The sequence below is a fragment of the Pteropus alecto genome, unplaced genomic scaffold (assembly GCF_000325575.1).
Source record: "Pteropus alecto unplaced genomic scaffold, ASM32557v1 scaffold74, whole genome shotgun sequence".
Lineage (NCBI taxonomy): Eukaryota > Metazoa > Chordata > Mammalia > Chiroptera > Pteropodidae > Pteropus > Pteropus alecto.
This window is the reverse complement of record NW_006436291.1, coordinates 674,269-692,413: the sequence shown is the minus strand read 5'-3', so window position 1 is coordinate 692,413 and position 18,145 is coordinate 674,269. Positions and strand designations below refer to the sequence as shown.

At 64.0% G+C, this 18,145-nt stretch overlaps 1 protein-coding gene across 1 annotated transcript in view; it reads right to left on the bottom strand.

Moving 5' to 3' along the window:
- Positions 1-18,145, bottom strand: part of STK32C (serine/threonine kinase 32C) — a 45,781-nt gene that overhangs the window by 7,379 nt on the left and 20,257 nt on the right. Inside the window, exons 2-3 of the mRNA XM_015590165.2 lie at positions 5,022-5,077; positions 1,956-2,107 (exon numbers count right to left, since the gene is read on the bottom strand). Coding sequence (XP_015445651.1) covers positions 1,956-2,107; positions 5,022-5,077 — 208 coding nt within the window. The remainder of the gene's footprint in view (positions 1-1,955; positions 2,108-5,021; positions 5,078-18,145) is intronic.

Genomic DNA, 18,145 nt, shown 5'->3' with positions numbered 1-18,145 from the left:
GTGACGATGATGGGGCGGGGTGACGATGGTGGCAGTAATGAAGATGAAGAACAGGTGTGCCAGGCAGTGAGCAGAAGGGGTAGGAACAAAGCGGGGGTTTAGGACCTTCCACTCTAACTTTCTCCGTGAGCCGTCGGAGGCAGCCCTTATTGTTTGCTTCTTGGTTTTTTTTTTTTCATTTTTTTTTGGCAGGGGGGAGATTGTTCTTTTTTCCTTTTTATTTATGTATTTTTGTGTCTCAGAGATAACTCTTATTGTTAATCAACTTGCTCTTTCTAGAATGGTTACAAAGCAGTCACGGATGTGATGCTCCTCTCTCGGTCCTCTGCAAGCCACCCTGTCCTCGCTCTCAGGGGAGGCAGCCTAGAGGGTGGTGCAGGTTGGGGCCTGGGGAAGAGGCACAGGAATGGGACCACGGAGCAAGAGGACTCAGGATGCCAGGCTCCCAAACAAGCCAGGTCTCCTGGAGAGCCATGGACAAGGGCCTGTGGCCTCCCACACACACGGGCCAGGCTGCAATGGCCCCACCCCCGCCTGGCCCTGGAAGGGTGGCAGCATCCCCTGGCAGGCCCGCCCGTGGCGAAGGTGGGGAAACTAGTCACCAACCACAAGGGCTCACGGCCCCACGTCACCCCACGCAGGTGTGTCACCTGAGCGCACGTCCAAACCTTCACACAAGGTGGCCCAGGACCTGCTCTACCCCTCCAACCCCCAAAGAGGAGGGGACCGAACAAGGGCAGAGGGTGTCACCCCAGGAGCCAACGCTCCTCAGCACTAGGCACCACTGCCTCCCAGAGAGGCCGGGGCGCCCAGAGGAGATGCTCCCAGGCCCCCCTGTTGCAGAAGGCGCAGTGCCAACATCGTGGCCGCAGATGCCAGCCGTTCCCGCAGGCTGTGAGCTGGCTCCTGCGGTGAGGCCCTTCTGCCCCATGACCTGCCCCAGGGCACGATCCTGCCTTTGAGGCTGAGGCATCTGACTTGGCCTTGGGCCACGCTGGAGGGTTTAGGGGCACTTGGACAGCCTGGCCTAGAGCCATTGTCCCAAGATGCTGAAAACAGGGCCAAAGCCGTAACAGCTCGGGTGCCCGACAGCCCCTCTGCCTGTCTGGAGACCAGATGGCCTACAGGGCCGCGGGCCGCAGTGAGCGAGGTCGGCAGGCACATGCGGCCGGGGGAGGAGCCTGAGGACGAAGGCCTTTCCCTCATGCTCCTTGGCCTGGGCGGCTTCGGGCTCCGCCACTCCCTGGGGACATTGGAGTCTGGTCCGTCTCCCTGTTGTCACGCAATCACCCGGCTGGGGAGAGCCACTGAGCAGGGCCGAGCGACTCCACTCGGGGTGGTGTGGCCGCCATCCGCTTTGACATCCCTCCTGCACCTGACCCCCAGGAAAGTAATGGGGGGTGTGTGGGGGCTCTGAGGGAGTCCCCTGAAAGACCTGCCCGAGCACGCCGAACACGCGGCTGTCCCCAGACTCCCGCTGGCTGCCTCTTCCTCTGCCTTCTGCTCATGGACTCTCGGGCTACATTGGGGGGATGTTCCAGTCTTTCTGGGGCACACTGCCAGAGCCCGAGTGCATTTAGCAGGGGCCTCTCCAGCTGCCGTGGGCGCCCATGCCCGCCAAGGGCCCTCGGGAGGCCCTGCCGTCCGCGAGCACACAGGCCTCAATGGGAGGGCGCTGCGGGACACGCTGCCGGGGAGGGCAGGGACGGCCCGGGCAGCCTACAGGTCCCACGCCCCCTGGGGCTGGTCTTGGTGCCCCTGCTGTGGCGGACACTCAGTCAGGCCCCCAAAGTCTCCCCGCTGACTCCCAGAAACTGCGGGCGGCGGGCCTCCTCTGTGCGCGAGCCCAGACCTCCTCATCAACGGGGGCGCAGAGGACACCCGCACGGCCGCTGGCCCAGGCCCTGGGGTGAGGGGACGGGGAGGCAGGGCGCAGGGGCGGGCAGCCGGCTCACCAGAGGTTGACCAGGAAGACGTGCTCGATCTCCTGCAGGATCTCCAGCTCCCGGAACACGTGGCGGACGGCGTCGCGCTCGATGCACTGCTGCTTGTTCATGTACTTCATGGCGTACATCTTCTCCGTGTCCCGCTTCTGCACGATGCACACCTGCGGGGGGCACGGCGCGCTTTGGCACGGCTGCTGCAGGCTCGGCTTTGAAACCGCTGATGTCAGTCTTGGCGGGACGCGTGCCCTGTGCACAGGCGCCCTCCGAGGGCAGGCAGGACCCAGCCCGAGAGCACAGCAGGCAGGGCGGGGGGCCTGTGGGCCGGCGCTGGTGCCCGCACCCCTCACCAGCCGTGACCTGGGCAGGGGGCGTCACCGTCCTCAACCCCAGCACACCGTCCCTGGGGCTCCGAGCAGCAGCCGGCCTGGAGGGTGGTGGTGCTGAGTGACAGGACCCCGCAGCCACCGCCCTGCACCCGGGAAGCCCCAGGAATGACAGCGGCCATCTCGACATCCCCACCCCTCCCGGACGGCAGGGTCCCCTCCCCGCACAGCTGTCCCATCCCCCTTGTGCACCGAACTGCAATGTCAACCAGCCATGCTGACGGCGCTGGCGTGTCACTACCTGCCCGGCAGAGAGGACCAGGCGAGGAACACGAAGCAGCACAGGACCAGGAGACGCGTGGCCTGGGGCTTCTCATGGCCAAAGAAATTCGATCAGAATCGGGGGCAAAGATCTCCAGGGGGAACCAGGGTTCATGCACAAAACAGTAGGCTGCACAGCCACCACCGTGTTCCCATCCAAGTCATGGTGAGACCTCCCAAGGACATACCCCAGAGCCATCTCTGAGGTCCCCACAGCCCTCGGCCTCCAGGTCTTCAAGGACCAGGAGCAGGGTGACCTGGACAGAGTTGGAAGAGTCTGGGACTCCAGATCCCAGGTGCCTCGCCCGAAGGTAGACCCGGAACTGGCCAGACATCCCAGCGGGCATCCTGTCCCCAGCCAGGCACGCGGGCTCCAACCCTTTGGCAAAACCCGTGTGCCCTCGGCTCAGGGCCCATCCTGGGACATGAAGGGCCTTGTCCCGGAGATGTTCACCATAGTATCATTTATGCCAAGACTTCAAACACCTGAGCACCCAGTGACCTCGGCGCACGTGCCTACGAGCTTGATGAACGAACTCACGGCCACGAACACTTAACGATGAGGGACGATTTCCACGGTGCCAAGCAGAGGTGCCACGGCTCGCTGTCTAACGTAAGCAACGTAGGGATGCACAGCCTGGAATGGAGCGTGGGGGCGAAGGGCAGCCGTGTCGGGGGGCGGGCGCAGCGGGCAGCCCCTCGCTTCGGTCAGAACGTCACATTTAAAAACGGTGCGAGTGGAGTCGTGGGACCAGGCAGATTACAGACAGCAGGCTGACTTTATGGAGCCCGTGGGCACAAAGCCCCTCGCAGCGCCACCCGGTCCCCGGCCCGCAGTGTTCCCGGCCTCAGAGCTGAAGACAGACGGTCGCCTCCTGTCAGGCCCGGGAATCTCAGGTTCTCTTGGGGACCTCGAGAAGAGAGGTACCACGGGCACGGTCTGGCCACAAGCTGCGGACTTGGCTTCTTGGCCTCCGGAGGCTTTCAACGTCGAGTCCGAAATTCCCGGCGACAGTTCCAGCCGGCAACCGAAGCTCCGTTCCTGCCGCACTCGAGGGGCGAGCGGCCACCTCCGCGAGACCGATCGGCTTTGCGAACGGACGTGACCGACTTCGATTACCTTTAACGAAACGGGGGCTTCGTCGTGCGGACGTCTGTGTTGCAGAGGAAGCCACCGCAGAGCCTCGCGGGGTGCCCGGCGCGCCCGCCTCCCCGGCCTCTTCATGCCGGCGTCAGTCACCCGCGTCCCCGGCTGTCTCCCACCCAGCGACCGGGAATCCCTGGGGACGAAGCCGCCCTTTTCCGCAAACTCCGCGGACGGGAGCTGGACGGTTAGCACGAACTTCAATGGCGTCCGGGCGCCCTTCGTGCCTCCCGCGGCGCGCGCCCCTCCGAGAGCTCGCCGGAGCCCCCGGCGCCGCCGCTGGCGACACCCGAACACAAGCCAGGAAGCGTCACAGCCGCCGCCCGTCCTTCCTGCGCCATCCGAAGATGCGCGGAGACCGACATCCAGTCTTCCTAAACCACTGCCCTCTGGCCACCGGCTTCTCAGCCGCCTGTGTTTCCATGGAAACGCCCCTCATTTAACACGTGCAGGCAGGAAACAGGCCCCCACGTGCAAGATGTCCCCATGCCAGGAGGCAGTGTCGCGGGGAGCCGGGGCCGCGGTGCGAGTGGCCCGCCCTCCTGTGGCGTCCTGCAGGCCCCTCTCGTCCACCTCCCGGTTCGGCGGGAGACTTTTCGGCTTCGCCCTGTCTCTGGGGCTTTATTTCCCCGCAAGGGCCGACACGTGAGGTGTATTCGAAAACTCTGTGCTCTTCTCCTGGTCCTCCGCCTCCGCCAACTTAGTTTTGAGGCCCCGCTGAACACCCTGGGGAGGAAAGGTGGGGGGCCGCCCATCCCGGGCCCGCGTTCCAGACGCCGGCTTCCGGGACCGAGAGGACGCGTTTCCGTTGTTTGAAGCCTCTGCGACGTGGACATCGGGGCAGAGGAACCAGCGTCCACCTTTGCGGGGCCTCGGATCACGGCGACCCCCGTCTGCAGATATCACGGGGCAGTGACCAAGAGGTTGGACCGGCTGAGCGAACACGAGGGTGAGTGGGACCCGAGGCCGCGCCCCGGAGCCGCTCGCAGAGTCCGGTGGCTGTGCCTCCTGCACTTCGCTCCCGCCGAGCTCCAGGCCCCCGAAGGCCTAGGCCGAGAGGCCCTAGCGCTTGTGAGCTCGGCCCACAGCCCCTCCGACGCCCGTGTCACGAGCCTGCGGGGCGGGAAGCACACCCGCGGCCCTAGCGCTTGTGAGCTCGGCCCACAGCCCCTCGACGCCCGTGTCACGAGCCTGCGGGGCGGGAAGTGCACCCACGCCCCGCCGACAGCCCCGGGGGCAGAGGGACGCGCCCCGCAGCCGTCTGCCACCTGGCTCGCCCAGCCTCACCTTGCCGAAGCTGCCCTTCCCGATGGCCCGCAGGATCTGGAAGTGGTCGAAGTTCACTGCAGAGAAAACAGAGGGTGCCAGGTGAGGCGGCGGGAAGGCAGCTGCCCCCAGGCCCCCCACGGTGGCAGGAGCCCCTGCAGCCACGTCACCCTGGCTGGACGCTGACCTCAGGCTTCTGAGCGAAGCAGGGAGCCTGAGCCAAGGCAGAGGCGGGTCCTGGGCCTGCAGCCCCCTCTGCTGGGCTCATCGTGGGGCGGGGCCACCTCTCCCACAGACAAGACGGGACACCCAGCGGCCCCAGTGAAAGCTGCCCCCCAACCAACGAAGACCCGGAAACAGGAGGTCCCCGGCTCTCGGGGTGGCCCCGGCTCTCGGGGAGGCAGGCCCCCTCCGGCTGTGTCTCCAGGAGGGTGCTCACCAAATGAGCTGGAGGAGAGCCGGCGGCCACCCCAGGGTCAGTAACGGAGCCACCGCCCCTCCAAGGGTGACCCGCAGGGCCTGTGACAGACGGGACAGAGTGGAGGAAGGGAGCTCGAGTCCCGCCTCTGACTGGCACGGGACGCCCCGCCCGCCCTGCCCTGTGCAGGCGTGGCCCGCGCGTGTTGCTCCCTGTGGTGTGGACGGGGTAGGGACATGGGGTAGGGAGCTTTCCAGGCTTGTCAAGCCCATGCCTCTCCTCACACAGCAGACGGCCCCCAGTGCACACACGCGTACGTCCCCTTCTGTCCCCAGCACCCAGCAGGGAGCCGCATGCCGCCCGGGCCCAGGTGGCCTGGCCGTGTCCCCCGGGCCTGTGTCCGTGGGTCTCTGGCTCCCAAGCCCCAGGCCCGAGCAGCCCCTAAGCTGCAAAGCCTCAGGCACCCAGGCTTTGTGTGGTTCGAGCCCCAGGCCTCGTACAAGCCTTTCGCTCCCGACCGCGGTGTCCTAGGGGCCTCTATGCTCCCGCCCTCTGACCCTCCACCCCGCTGTGCAGGCCAACACACTCCAGGGCCCTGCCGTCCTGAGCATGGCCCAGGAGCCACCTGAGCCGGGGAGCCCTCCAGTGCCCCCACCTTTGTGGGGGGTGTTGTTCTTCCTGCACCATTTGGGGCTGGACCTCAGCTGTCCGGCTGAGGACTCTGGGCGTGTATCAGTCCAGGAGTCCGGGCCCTGGTGAGCGAGCCGAGGTCGGAGGCTGCCACAGGCCAGGCCATCCCAGACCCCAGGAGGGGGCGGGGAGGTCACTCCCGGAGCAGACCCTCCGGGGCGGGGCACAGACCCTAAGCCAGCAGACAAGTCCGGGGCAGGGAGAAAGGGAGTTGGGGGTGCTGCCTTTTACAAGTCGCCGGGGGCTGCTCCCGAAGCTGACGTGCAGACGGGACGGAGAAGAGGGTGCCGGGGTATGACCCAGGGTCCCGAGCCGTGGCTGGCCAGTTTGCCGCGTGCCCCGGCGTGACCTCTGCTGCTGCGTGCACCTCCCCTGCGCTACAAACGTCCACAATCACAGGGTAGGCGAGAAGGAAGGGTCCGACCTGCACAGCCCTGACGTTCACGGGACCGGGCCTGTGGCTGTGGCCAGAGCTCGGCACCCGCGGCCGGCTGGCTGCTCACCACAAGGGCGATGCCACAGGCCCCTCCCGGTTCAGATAAATATTTTAAAACGGTGGTTTAAGAACATTTATACCTCAAGGAAGGCTTTAACTTTGCAGAGTTAGAAGCACAGAGTTGCTATGAAAATAGGTCATCTTGATGCAGCCGATCAATGAGCGGAGGGAGGTTTGAATTCTACATCCCCAGGGGTAACGCACAGAAGCCGCCCTGAATGGCCACAGCACCCCCCGGCCCAGGCCACGGCCTTCTGAGGGCCGCTGCTCCGGTCTGGGTCACTGAACTAAGCCCCAGGACCCTGGGGCCCCCTCCTCACAGCTTGTCGGGCATGAAGCCCAGATGGGGCTCCCCCAGGTGGCATCTAAGAGAGTTCTAGGGTTTCTTATCCAACCTCAGGATCCAGCCCCCAGGAAAGGCAGGTCTTTCCAGAAGCGCATGAAGGCTCCCCTGGCCGTGGTCCCTGTAAGACTAACACAGACCATTCCTGGTTTCTCGGTGGCTGAAACTATGCCTTGGACGGCCCCGTGGTGACACAGGAGCCCCGCACTGTCACATTCGGCTCTACGTGGGCTGTCATCAGTCCTGCGGTTCCCAGAAGGAGAGTTTGGGCTCAGGGCAAAGGTGGGGGGAGCAGCCGAAGCATGGGATCCGCATGGCCCCTGGGTGCAGGCCGGCAGGACACAGCACAGCTGAGTGCTGTCACCACCAATACACCAAGTGGCAGGAGCGCTCGAGCACGTTCCCCCTAAAAAGCAAGCAGCGACCGGTCCCTCGTGTGTGCCCGCCTCAAGCCCTCCGTCCCGCGGGAGCGTAGTGCCCAGCTGGCGGGCAGGGCGTCCCGAGGAAGCTCGGAGGCCCAGCGGGCTCAGGCAGCGCACACGGCCCTTTCTGGAGCCTGGTTTTCCCGGAAACAGACAGAAAACTGCCCCTTGAGGAAAGCAAGGCAGAGACAGGCCTCGCTGAGGAGTCCTCAGTCACCGCGGCTGTTACAGGTGACATGACGAAGGCTTCCCCCCCAAACCTGCTCCTGACACCTCCCCCAAGGTCCTAACGCCTTCGGGGGCAGGAAGTGGGTGCCCGAGACAGTCTGCAGGGTGGGCTGCCCGCCTCTCCCTCCCAGCCCACCTCACCCAGGGCACTCCCGGCCCCCACAGCGTCCTCGGGAAAATTCCACACCAGAGGCGGGAATTACTTGGAAAGTGGTAATAATACGTCAAATGTCCCAAGTTAGTGAAATTCATGCAGAAGTTGGTTGAATTTCGTCATACATCTCATAACCCAGAAAACTCTCGGAAAAAATCGTGCCGTCCAGCTCTGGCTTGACCCGGCGGAGCACATGGCCCCCCAGCCCCTCTGTACAAACGAGTCGCCTGCACACAGAGCGGAATGGTCACCAGACGGCCACCTCAAAGACACGCTGAGGCCCTGACCCGCTCACCGCGTGTCCTCCAGGGCCACGGCTCCGCCGGGAACCAAGACCCCCAGGTGAGAGCGGCAGGCGCCATGAGCTGTGCACACGGCGAAGCCCACGCAGTCCCGACTAACGGCTCTCAGTGCCCGAGCCGCCGGTGAGGACGGACACCCATGGTGGGGACGGACGCCCCCGCTGCACAGCTGGGGGGCTCAGGCCCGGAGCCCCCCAGACTCCTGGTAAGGGACTGGGGTCAGAGGCAGAGATGGGGCGGACGTCTCCCATCACAGGGGCCCGTGACCCAGGGTTCCCTTGACCTCTGAGGGTGTCCTGAGACCCCATTGGGGCCACTGGGCAAGTGCTCCCACCACCTCCGTGGCCTTGGGCAGCTCCTATGCACAGGGCGTGGCGACGACCCCAGACCCATCCTCACGCATGCTCCCATACCCCAGGCTGCGTCAAACCTCGACCCTCGGGAGACCCAGCCTCTCTAGGGCCAGGAAGTCACATGCTGGCTCAGGGTGAGCAGAGGGCCAGCACAATGCCAGCCAACTGCCTCTCAGGAAGCCGGCGTCCCCCAAGGTCTAGTCCCCAGGCCTTCCTCCCAGACCCTCACCGGGGGCACCATGCCACTCAAGGGGCAGGCCTGCTGCTTCCCACCCTCCTGCCCCCCGCCCCCGCCCCACAGCAGGAGGTGTCAGGAGCCAGTGAGACACAACAGCTGCTCCACACACAGGGCACCGAGCTCTGGCTGGTGGCTCACACTCAGTGACAAGGCCCCGCCCTGGTACACCTCACCCCGCCCACTGCAGCCACAGGGCACCATTCATCTGGGGCCGTTGTAACCAGCGGCGATTGCAGTTGAAACGTGGGAAGGGGTAGGGAGAGGGAGGAGACCCAGCTGAGGGTGGCCCCAACACTAGAGTGGCCTCAGGGGCTATGTGTCCCCTCCAGAAGCCAGCAAGCCCGCCTGGCGCCCAGGACGCCATGCTGCTGGCCGGTGTCCAGTCTGGTCCTGGAAGGTCTCCCCCGGAAGTGCCGAAGTGACCTGCGCCCTGAGCCTCACTTCTGCCCCCCACCACCCTGCAGCCAACACCTGCCCATGTGCCCAGGGTGGCTACAGTGAACCACCCAGCAGACAGGTACCTCCGGGCGGCCAGGTGCCCGTCCAGACGACGCAGGGGACGGGCGCGGGTCTGCTTCAGAGGAAATGACCGCATGCCAGCCCCCCGCCAGCCCCGAGCCTGGCCACGGGGTGGGGGAGGCGGAGGGGCAGCGGCGCGTGGATGGGGGGCAGCAGCGTGGTGACAGTGCCTGGGGTGGGGGGCAGCAGCGTGGTGACAGTGCCGGGGGCAGCGCCCGGGTGGGGGGGGCAGCCCCGCCCCTCGCGGGGCCCTGCGCAGGCGCAGAGAGCCCGGGCAGCCGGGTCACGGAGGCAGGTGCAGGGACGAGGGGAGCCCTCGCGAGGCGACGCGGAGACGTCCCTGCGCGAGACCTCAGAGAAGGCGACCCACGACAGCCAAGGGCAGAAAAACCCAAGCGCCCACAGCTCATGAGTGGACAGACACGCGGAGTGGACAGACACGCGGAGTGGACAGACACGCGCTGCGCCGTCGCAGCCGCGCAGAGGCCGGCGGGCGAGCCCCACGCACCTGCGTGAAGGACGTGCGACGCGGACGGAATGGTCGCCCCCGTGACACGGGGTGGCCCGGCCGGCAAACCCGCAGAGACAGGAAGGGGGTGTGGGGCCACCAGGGGCCGCGGGGACAGGGGACCGAGCGCCCAGTGGCCGCGGTTTCCCTCGGGGGCGACGAAGCGGCTGTGACTCCACAGAGGTGGCGGCTGTGAATACGCTAAACGCCGCCCGACTGTTCACTCTAAAATGGCAAATTTTAAGTTATGTGAATTCCACTCCAGCAAAAAGTAATTGTTTTTGAAAGTGACTCGTCAGGGGGCCCCACGTGCCCGCCCCGCGGAGGCGGAGCAAGGTGGGCAGGGCAGGGCTTGCATGAGGGCCCCCTGGCGCACGGAGTGGGGCTCCACCGCGGGCCGGATGCAGGGGGTGCAGGGGGTCCCCAGAGGAAAGGGATCAAGGACTTCTTTTGCCGTTCAGCATTGTCAGTACACCTCTGCTGGGCTGAGGAGGCCAGAGCGAGCACCCCCAGAGGGAAGGGAGGGACCCCACCCCCCACACACACACTCCCAGGACCTCTCCTAAGCCGCAGGGAGCGCCTGGTTCGGGGTGGTCCAGGGAGGGAAGAAAGACGCTGTCGCAGGCACATGCCCTGGACCTTATCCTCACCCCAAAGCCAACCAGATGTTATGGGGTGCATACGTGTTTCCTGCCTCACGGTCATCATCCAGGCGGACGGTGGGCACAGACAGCTGCTGATCTTATTTCTGGTGAAGGGAGAGGTGAAGACACGGCCAGGGCAGCCGAGGCAGCCGTGTTCTGGCTCTTTCTTTGTGAACGACATCGAGCTGTTAGATCTATGAGTCTCAGGCCACCCGTCACGGCTGTGTTTTATTTATACTCAGCCTAGTTTCGAAAAAGGACCGAGGCCGCGCTGCATTTCTCTGACCTGTCACTGCAGCAGGTCCGCCTGGGAGGGCTGGGCTGGCCGCCGCCGGCCCCCGCGCGTCCCCAGGCATTTGAGGGGTGCAGACATAAGCGCCAAAGACTAAAACCGCCTGGGAACAAAGGATGTGTGTCTGCAGCCTAAAGACAGGCAAAGGCGTCTCGGATGAATCCCAAAACACCAACCATAAAAAAATGTGGTAAAGTAAAAAAAAGTTTGTTTTGCTTCATTGAAACTAACGTGTCTGCTCTTTAAAAGTCACTATGAAGGAAGAGAAACGCCAAACCCAGGAGGTGCATTGGGGGTACCCGTGTCCACCGAGGGACTGGCAGCCAGACCATACAAAGAACTCCTGCAAGTCAATAATAAAGTGACGACCTGTTAAAAACAGTGCAGAGTTGGTCAGAGGTGGCTACCCAAAAGGCCCGTGAGCTGCTGAAAAGATGCTCGTCGGTCACCAGGGAGATGAGCTACCATGATCCCCGCCAGAGAGGCAGCCATGGCTAGGTGACAGTACCAAGTGTCGGCAGGGATGGGGACAGTGCGGCCCTGGACACTGCCAGTGGGAACGGGACACGTGTGTCACTTTGGAAAACTCAGGCAGTTTCTTAAAAAGTTGAGCATGCACTCATTGTGTCACAAGAATCCCCTCCTAGACGCCCACCCGAGGGAACGTCCACGCAGGACTGTTCCTGGGACCTTCCTCCTAAGAGCCACCTGCTGGAAACCACCCCAACATCCCTCGCGGGCGGCGGATGGGGACCGCGTTACGCACACGCGACAGAATCCCATGCAGCAATTTTCTTCTATGAAAGGACAAACAACTGAAACTAAACGATGAGAATGAATCTCAAAAACACTGCATTGGAGGAAAGAAAGGCGGATTTTCAAAAGCACACACCATTTCCGTACGTCCACGGACAGGCAGAAGCAACCGTGGCCGTCGAGACGGCACAAGTGTGTGCCTCGCGGGTGAGGCCGGCTGCCTCAAACAGAGCATGCGAGGCCCTCCGGAACGACGGTGACATTCCACGTCGCACGGGGCCTCGGCTACCCATGTGGAACGTCCGTCGGAGCTCACCAAGCTGTACGCTCAGACCTGTGTATTGTACTGTGAGCTCACTCAATAAAAACGCGTGACGTGCATACTAGGGTTAGTTTGCGGAGGGGGAGTTTGAGGGATCCAATCCACTACATTGCGGGACGAGACGTTTGCCATCTGATTGCAGAAAACTGCAGGTCGGAGAGGTTAAGGGACCTGCCCAGGGTCACAGAGCTGACAAGCCGTCAGGATGGGGGCGGAGACGGAGCTGTGAGCGGAGGCTGGGCCATGGCGGGGAAGTCGGTGAGACTCGCTTTCGGGGAACAGGGGCACCGGGCTCGAAGGGGCACCAAGGAGCACATCACATGAGTCTCATGGCCTATGAGCTGGCCTGGCAGGGGACGCTGGAGAAGGGGTCAGTCACGGAGTAGGGACCAGCAGGCTTCTCAGCCAGCCCCGGGGCCTGGCCCGAGGCGGGGGAGGGGCTGTGGGGACAGGCCAGCAGGAGCCGAGGCTGCTGTCTCTGCCACCCACCACTGCACACAGAACTGGGGCAGCGAGTGGGCAGTGAGGCCACAGGGGTGGGGACGGCTGTGCCGGGGGCCCTTCCCCACCCCTCCGCAGCAGAGTGACCACGGCGAGGACAGTCAGCCTCGGAGAGCAGCGGGGAGGGGCTCACTCCAAGGCCGCTCTGCCAGCAGCCGCCCGAGCCGTCCCGCACGCCCTTTGCTCAGCCTTGGGACCGGCCTGGGTCAGCGCAGAACCACTGTCTCCTGTGCATCCAGCTCCAGTGACGGCACCCACAGAATGTCGCACACTCAGGAGCTCTGGCCCCGGCCCCACCCACCACCTGGCTTCTCTGATCCATGACTGGTATGTGCCCTGGGCTCCGTTTGGGCAGAGAGAACCGGCCCCACCAGGGGACCCCCCTCCAGAAGCAGGGTGCCACGTGCAGGCACTGGTCTCCTTTCTGCTCCCTCGAAACCTGGCCAGAATGGGAGTTTACACAGCACACAATTCAGTTTTATTCTGGAGCCCAACAGCACATCTCAGCTCACACTAGTGTGTGCGTGCGTGCATGTGCGCACGCATGTGCATGTGCGCTGCGTGCACATGTGCGCATGTCCACGTGTGTACCGTGTGCATGCGCACGTGCATGTGTGTGCACATGTACGCATGTGTGCATGTGTACGTGTGTGCGCGTGTGTGCATGTGCACTGTGTGAGCTTGTGCACACGTGTGCATGTGTGGTGCGTGTGCGGTGCGTGCGCAGTGATGAGGCCTGGGGGTCCCGCACACCGTCTCTCCAGCTGGCCCATCGACTGCCTGGCGCCAGGCCTGACAGACGCATCCTGCTGTAGCCTGCACGCTTTGCAGGAGCCTGGCAGTCTCGAGCTGTGGGAGGAGGTGCAGCCTGCAGGTTCTGCTGGCTGAGCCAGCTCCTCCCCGGGGGTGGGTGAACTCAGGCAGTCCTGGGAGCTGCCGTGGGGGCGGGGGTGCTTGGGAAAGGCAGCAGAGGCGAGCATGGGGCCTCGCAGCCACTTACCACCCCCGCCGCCCTGCTAACAGCCGCCTCCTCCCTGTGCAGGCTGGCGGCCGGGCCTCCAGTGGCTGCCGGGCCTCCGGCTGGCTGTTCCATTGATTTATCCCCAAAGGCACGAAGGCCACTCTCCAGAGCTGACAAGAGCACACAGTGGTTCTCCCACGTGTCTGCTCACACATCAAGAGCTGCCAGACCCCAGGCTGTCACCACGCCCTCTACTGGCAGCGCCCGAGGCCTCGCCATGCAGGGTGGGGTGGCCCAGGCCCCACACGCCCCAGGCGCTCGTCGCCGTTGATGTCCTGCGTGCTGGCTGGAGCCTCCGGGATCAGTGACTGCCTGCTCAGCCCTCTAGACCTCTCTCATGAGTCAGTGGGACACTTGACAGCGCGTCCTCTGTCTACTAAAGGCCATGCCCAGAGCACAGCCCGCGGTCAAGAGAGGAGCCGCTGGTCCTAGGGGTCTGGCTCTCAGCGGGCCCCAGATCCAGGGTGGGGTGACCGCGGGGACGCCTGGAGGTGCAGCACAGTCCCCTGCAGCACCGTGCCAGGTCCTCGGCACCCAGTGCAGGCTTGTGAGCGAGCGAGCGAGTGAGGGACACATGGCAGGCAGAGGGCTGGTCCACGTGGGGAGGGTTCCGCTTGCCTGGGGAGCGGCTGACAATGGCCCTGACCCCTGACGCAGGCAGTGTCACCGGGAGCAGCGAGCCACGGACCCCGCACTGCATTTGGATAAACAGAAGCCAGCACTGCTAAGGGAAACCTGATATTTTAAATTCCACCTCGTGCTGAGTGCATGGTTTTATTTCAGACCTTTTCTTTGAAAAGAGATTTACATATGTTTTTGATGGAAAGTCAATATTTAAAGATTAATAAGCCACACGGTTGTTTGCTTTGCAGGAAATGCGTGTTGACAAAGCCTTTCACCAGGCTGGGGAGGCCACACCTCCAGCTGACATTTACCCAAGGCTTGGGAGTCTAGTGGCACCTGGTGACAGAGCCATCCTGTCCCCTGCCCCTCTCCAAGATGGGAGGCTCGCCCAGGCCTCCGGCCTTGATCCCTCAGGCGCCGTCCTATCTGCCGAATAAACCTGGCCAGGTGCAAAGCGGAGCAGAACGGGCCCGGAGACACCTCTGCCCCAGCGTCCTTGGCCCACAGGGCCGCCCCACCCCAGGGCCACCTGCAGACCTGGACCAGCACGCAGGCTGCCCCTGCCCCAGGGGTGCTGGCCGGGGCTGAGTCTCCAGGGCACATTCAGTGGAGGGCAGGTAGCTGCACCTCAGAGGAAAGCAAACCAGAGATGACAGCCACGACACCCACGCACGCACAGTCCTTCAAGGCGGGTGTGGGGTGCCGACCCCACAAGGACGAGCCGGCACCCACAGTGGGGAAGGTGAGCTCGGCGAGCGGGAAAGGGCCCCGGAGGGCCGGGGTGCTGCAGGCCCGCCCCATGTGCCCCGTGCGGCAGCGGCGGCCTGTCCTGGCTTTGCGAAGTCCACACTCAGCACCACGAGAAAACGGTGAGACGCAGGCCGCTCGTGGGGCTCTGAGCACGGGGACATCCCGGGACAGCCACGCCCTCAGAGTCTCACACCCCTTCTTCCGCATCCGACTCACTTCCTCCCGCACGTGGCCCCCGACGACGAGGTTCCCCGGCACCCCGAATGACCAGGCGGCCAGCGCCCAGCGCAGCCACGAGCACCTCGGCCCAGCCGAGACATCTGTGGGCATCGGGGTTCCCGGCACCTCGACTTCCGCAGCTGCTCCCAGCCAGTCTGCTCCCGCCCCACAGAAGCCCCCACCTTGTCCCTCGCCCGCCCCGCCTCCCGCACCCACGAGGAGGCAGAGATGCTCCGGGTTTGGCGAGAAGAGGCCTTTCCAGGGGGATCCCGGCAGAGGTGGGGTTCAGGCCGGGCCCTCCGGGGGCTGCACCCGCTCTGCTGGGCAGACAGACCCGGAGGCTGGGAGGGGCCGGGACACTGCCCCACAGCTCAGAGCCACTCAGACCTTCGCTGCAGCTCTGGACACGGCTTTTCGGATGGAACATTCTGGTCACCGATTTTCCCGGTCCACGGAAAATTAAGACGCGGAGGCACCACTAGAAAACAGCGCAAAGACAGAGGGGAAGGTGTTCAGGGAACAATTTTAAAAGGTGATTTTTAAGGAGAGTCATGAGACGCCAGAATAGTAAGTCTTCCGAGGTCGGCTTGTGCCGGTGCCCGCGACCCCAGCGACTCAGTCCCCCGGGCACGGGAGGGGCCGTCACCCTGGGCCGCTGTTCAGACAGGGTCCTGCGTGCTCTAAAAGCCCCATATCACGAAGCCCATAGCGTGCCTGCCCCTAGGCTGGTTTCCTGGGTGACCAGGCATGGCGCAGGGCCCCACGATGCAGAGCAAACATCCCCAGGGCTCGAGGCCGCGGCCGCTCTGGGCCTGGTCTCCAGGCGACAGCAGAGAAGCCGGCTCCCTCCTCCGGCCCCTCGCTCCTCCTCACCCCTTCTTCTAGCTCAAGAGGCTGAATTATCATCCTGGGAAAGGGCTGGGGCTATTTTTGGCCAAAATGAGTCGCATGAAGGCAGGGCGTTATTGGAGGTGGAGCATCAGCCTCTGTTCTCTTTCCTGTTTCCAAAGATAGGAGTCGGGAGGGCTGAGCGGCGGGAAGCTCACTCCCTTGGGAGCTCAGGTTCGTGGTTTCTGGGACCAGAGCCCTGGCCAGGAAACACAGCACGCACGCGGCAAGGGTGGCCAGGCCCACGCGGCTCTCCCCAAAAGACGCTGGGAGGGAGTCGGGGCCGACTCTGCCTCCAGCAGCCCCGGACAGCAATGGCCACAAGCTCCGGTCCAGCCTGGGCCGGTCCCTGAGCTGGAAGGAGGCCGGGCTGGGGGTTCGCTGGGGCCGCACAGTCCTCTGGACCTTCAGGAACGCTGCTGTCCTGTGTCCCCTGCGACCTGAGCAGGATTCCTCTGAAGGAGGCCCCAGAGCTGGGTGAGACGGCCCGGCGTCCGGCCCAGTCTGTGCTTGGGGTGGCCACACAGAGTGCTGGGCGCCTGCGGGGCCTGCTGGCCTGTGACCCTCAGGGCTCGGACATACGCACAATGCGTCAACCTGAGTTCTAGGGAAAGCGGGGCGATGGGACACTTACTTGTAATTCTGGAGAGAGAGAGGCCTTTCCAAGCAAGAAGCAAACCCCAGAAGCCACAAAGGAAAGACTATCAGATCGATAGATTTAATCACACGGCAAAACACCACAAACCGGGAAAAGGCATTTGCAATAAATAAGACACATGGGGACTAATTTCCTTCAATTATAAGAAACCAATATGAATGAATGAGAAAGAAAACCCAACAGGAAAAGGCAGAGGCCTGGCGGGCGGGTCACACACAAGACAGTAAATCAGAGGTGACACTGAGCCCACCTCATTCCCAGGAGACACCAGTTCGACTTTCCAAAGTGAAAAGCTGGGTTACAGCCGGTGCCGGAGGCGGTGCGGGGAGGTGCGGGGGCTGAACCCCGTGGAAGCTGTCCGCACCCACCAGCAGGGGAAGCGACGCCTCTGCCATGAAGGTCCGGCATCTGCCGACTCACAAAGATCTATCCAGGTCAATGTGCGGTGACGCTCACAACTTGTAACCACAAGACCAGATGGACCCGTGCAGGCGTCCATGACCGGGGCTGGCCACGTCGCCCGTCACGGCCCCAAACGGAACGCTGTGTGGACACTGAACGCCAGGCACGAGGAAATGCCCCAAAGAGGCAGCGGGTAGTTTTCGCACGAGCAGGACTAGTGGGTACACGGTGACCCCGGCCGTGGCGATGGGAGCAGCATGCGGGGCAGAGCCGGGGCGCGCGTGTGGCTGGGCGCCTGCGCCCCCCACCTTGCCTGCTCTGGGCTGTTTCCGTGTCTGCACCATGTACACGAATTACAGGGGCTGCCTAGGCGGGACGGTACGAGCTCGTTTCTGTTTTCTTCTTTCTGTCTCTTTATTAAGAAAAGACGAAAGCCTGTTAAACGAGACATAAAAATAGGTGGGCCCCAGCTGTCGCTAATTTGCTCCGCCGGACCTCTCCCACCCGGCACAGGAAACCCATGTGCCGACTCCTGTCGCGAGGGGCCTGGACCGACGTTGCTTAAGCTTCATACAAATGGCCTTTATCCTAGGAACAAACCAATCTCACGTGGCCCGCGAAAACGCAGGGCTGGGACTGTCTGGAGAAGGCCGGAAGCGGCGATCCACGGCTCCAGGCGGCTCCAGGCGAAACGGGGCTGCAGACGGGACATTCCCACCGGCCAGTGACAGCAGAAGCTCCCCTGGCTCCCGGGGAGCACAGAAACCCTCGGACCCAGGGGAGAAACAGAAGGCGGGGAGCTGGGCGGGAGGGGGAGCGCCCTCCCGGCCAGGGGGAGTCTTCGTGTCCTGCTCCTCCCTCTGCACGGGAGGGGAGGGGAGGGGAGGGCCGGGCCCTGGGGCCATGCTCCTCCTTTCCTGCCCCTGTCCTGCCCCCGGAAGGCACAGCCAAGATCTAGGCACTCACAGCCGGGGGCCTGGGGGAAAGGAGAGCTGCCCTAAACCGCACCCCCATCCCCCGCCGTGCTTAGAAAGAGCTGGGGCGCTTAAAATACCCACGAGCTGCCTCAGAGGCTCCCAGCTTCGCAGAACCGCCCCCACGCGCAGAGATGAGCAGGCTCACGCCACCCTCTCCCGGGCCACGTGTCCTGGCAGAGCCAGAGCGCCAGCCAGGACAAAAAGGCTCCCAGGTCACCTTCCCGGCTCCAGGACCAGCACCTCCCAAGGGAGCAGGGCGCCCTTGCCAGAGCTCGTGGGTAGTCTGCTTCCCAGCCCCAAGCAGGGCCAGCCTGCGCTGCTGACCGAGCCCACGGCCTCAGGCGGCCTCGGCCGAGCCCCCAGGCAAGGAACCAAAGTTGAAGGGCCCTGGGGCGACTCTGGCTGCTCTGATGAAACCAG